General features: G+C 55.8%; 1 protein-coding gene across 1 annotated transcript; it reads right to left on the reverse strand.

Moving 5' to 3' along the window:
* Positions 1–675: 675 nt before the first annotated feature.
* LOC117835258 (ethylene-responsive transcription factor RAP2-6-like) lies at positions 676–1,059 on the reverse strand. Its single transcript, XM_034714626.1, has one exon. The coding sequence runs from the start codon at positions 1,057–1,059 to the stop codon at positions 676–678; it is 384 nt and encodes a 127-aa protein (XP_034570517.1).
* Positions 1,060–1,284: the final 225 nt, after the last annotated feature.

Consider the following 1,284-nt stretch of genomic DNA (forward strand, 5'->3'; position numbering starts at 1 on the left):
CCCTTCCTTGTGGCCCCCTGCGCCCTCCTTCGTTGCCAAGTCTTCTTTGATGATATGAAAATTTATTTTTACTTGCATGCGGGAATTGCACGTCGATAGCCTCGGGATAAGGACGGATCTTGATATCTTTCCAAAGTCCTGCTTGCTTCCATCTTTGATCCTAAAGTGAACTTGCCATATCTTGTGAAATTTAGCTCCTAAGTTTTCTTGGAGGAGTCCTCGCTGAAGATGAGCATGATCGAGGCCCTAAGGACCCTAGGCCGATCGGCCTGGGCCTCTATAGGCCAATCGGTGTAGGTCCTTTTTGGGCCTATTGGCCTTCATCTTTCTCTAGGTTGTTGCTCATCCAGGGCCTTGTCCAATTATGCTCCAATATAGTCCAATTTTCTGCGAAAACAGAATGCCTTCCAAAATACAATGCGTATGCAAAAATGAGGTTATTTTAGGTGCTAAGTGGTGGGTTAGTATAAGAATATATATGAAAACTCCACTTAAATGGCACTAAAAGTGTGTCAATAATGAGCGTCAACATCATCTAGATCCACGATCTAATAAAGAGTGGCTGTGGAGGTCCACGGGTGTCCACGGAGGCATATTTTGCCTACATGGCGATGCCAGCATGGAAACAATTTGCAAAAAAGACCCCTCCATCTTTAATTTCTCACTCTCTCGTCCTCATCCTCCCGCCCGTCCTCCTTGCCGCAACAAGGTCAACGACCTCAGCGACGTGGCTGTGCTTGTAGTCAGCGGCGGGGGGAAGTTGAGCTTGGCTCTAGGCTCGCGGATGTCGCACGCTGCGGCATCGTAGGTGAGCGTGGCGGCCTCAACGGAGGGGAAGGTGCCGAGCCAGATGCGGACGCCCTTGACGGGGTCGCGGATCTCGGCGGCCCACTTGCCCAAAGGGTGACGGTGGCCGCCGCCGCTGCTCTCGTTGCAGCAGAGCCGCTCGGCGAGCACCGCGGAGGGGACACCAAGCCCCTGGGACGCGCAACGCCAGCAGCCACGGGTGGTTCGGGCGTCGGTGGCCTTGGGCGACACCTCACCACTCATCCTCTCCATGGCGCCGCCAGCGTGGAGCTCGTGTCCTCCTGCTTAGCTCTCATCCTCAACATCATCCGGCTCACTGACCCCTCCCCTCACCGAATGTGCGCCCACCGTCCTCTTCATCCTTTGCGCCGCCCCGGCGAGCAGTCATTGGCGGCGCCCCGCGTCTGCGCGAAGAGCTGCTGAGCTCCTCGCGCCTCCGGTGCATGTAGTCGCGGTCCGCCTCGGTGACGGCAAGCT

This window comes from Setaria viridis, chromosome 9 (assembly GCF_005286985.2).
Source record: "Setaria viridis chromosome 9, Setaria_viridis_v4.0, whole genome shotgun sequence".
Classification (NCBI taxonomy): Eukaryota; Viridiplantae; Streptophyta; class Magnoliopsida; order Poales; family Poaceae; genus Setaria; species Setaria viridis.

Excerpts from the sequence above, each read along its gene's own strand:
- LOC117835258 (XM_034714626.1), bottom strand. The coding sequence starts at position 1,059 with ATGGAGAGGATGAGTGGTGAGGTGTCGCCCAAGGCCACCGACGCCCGA.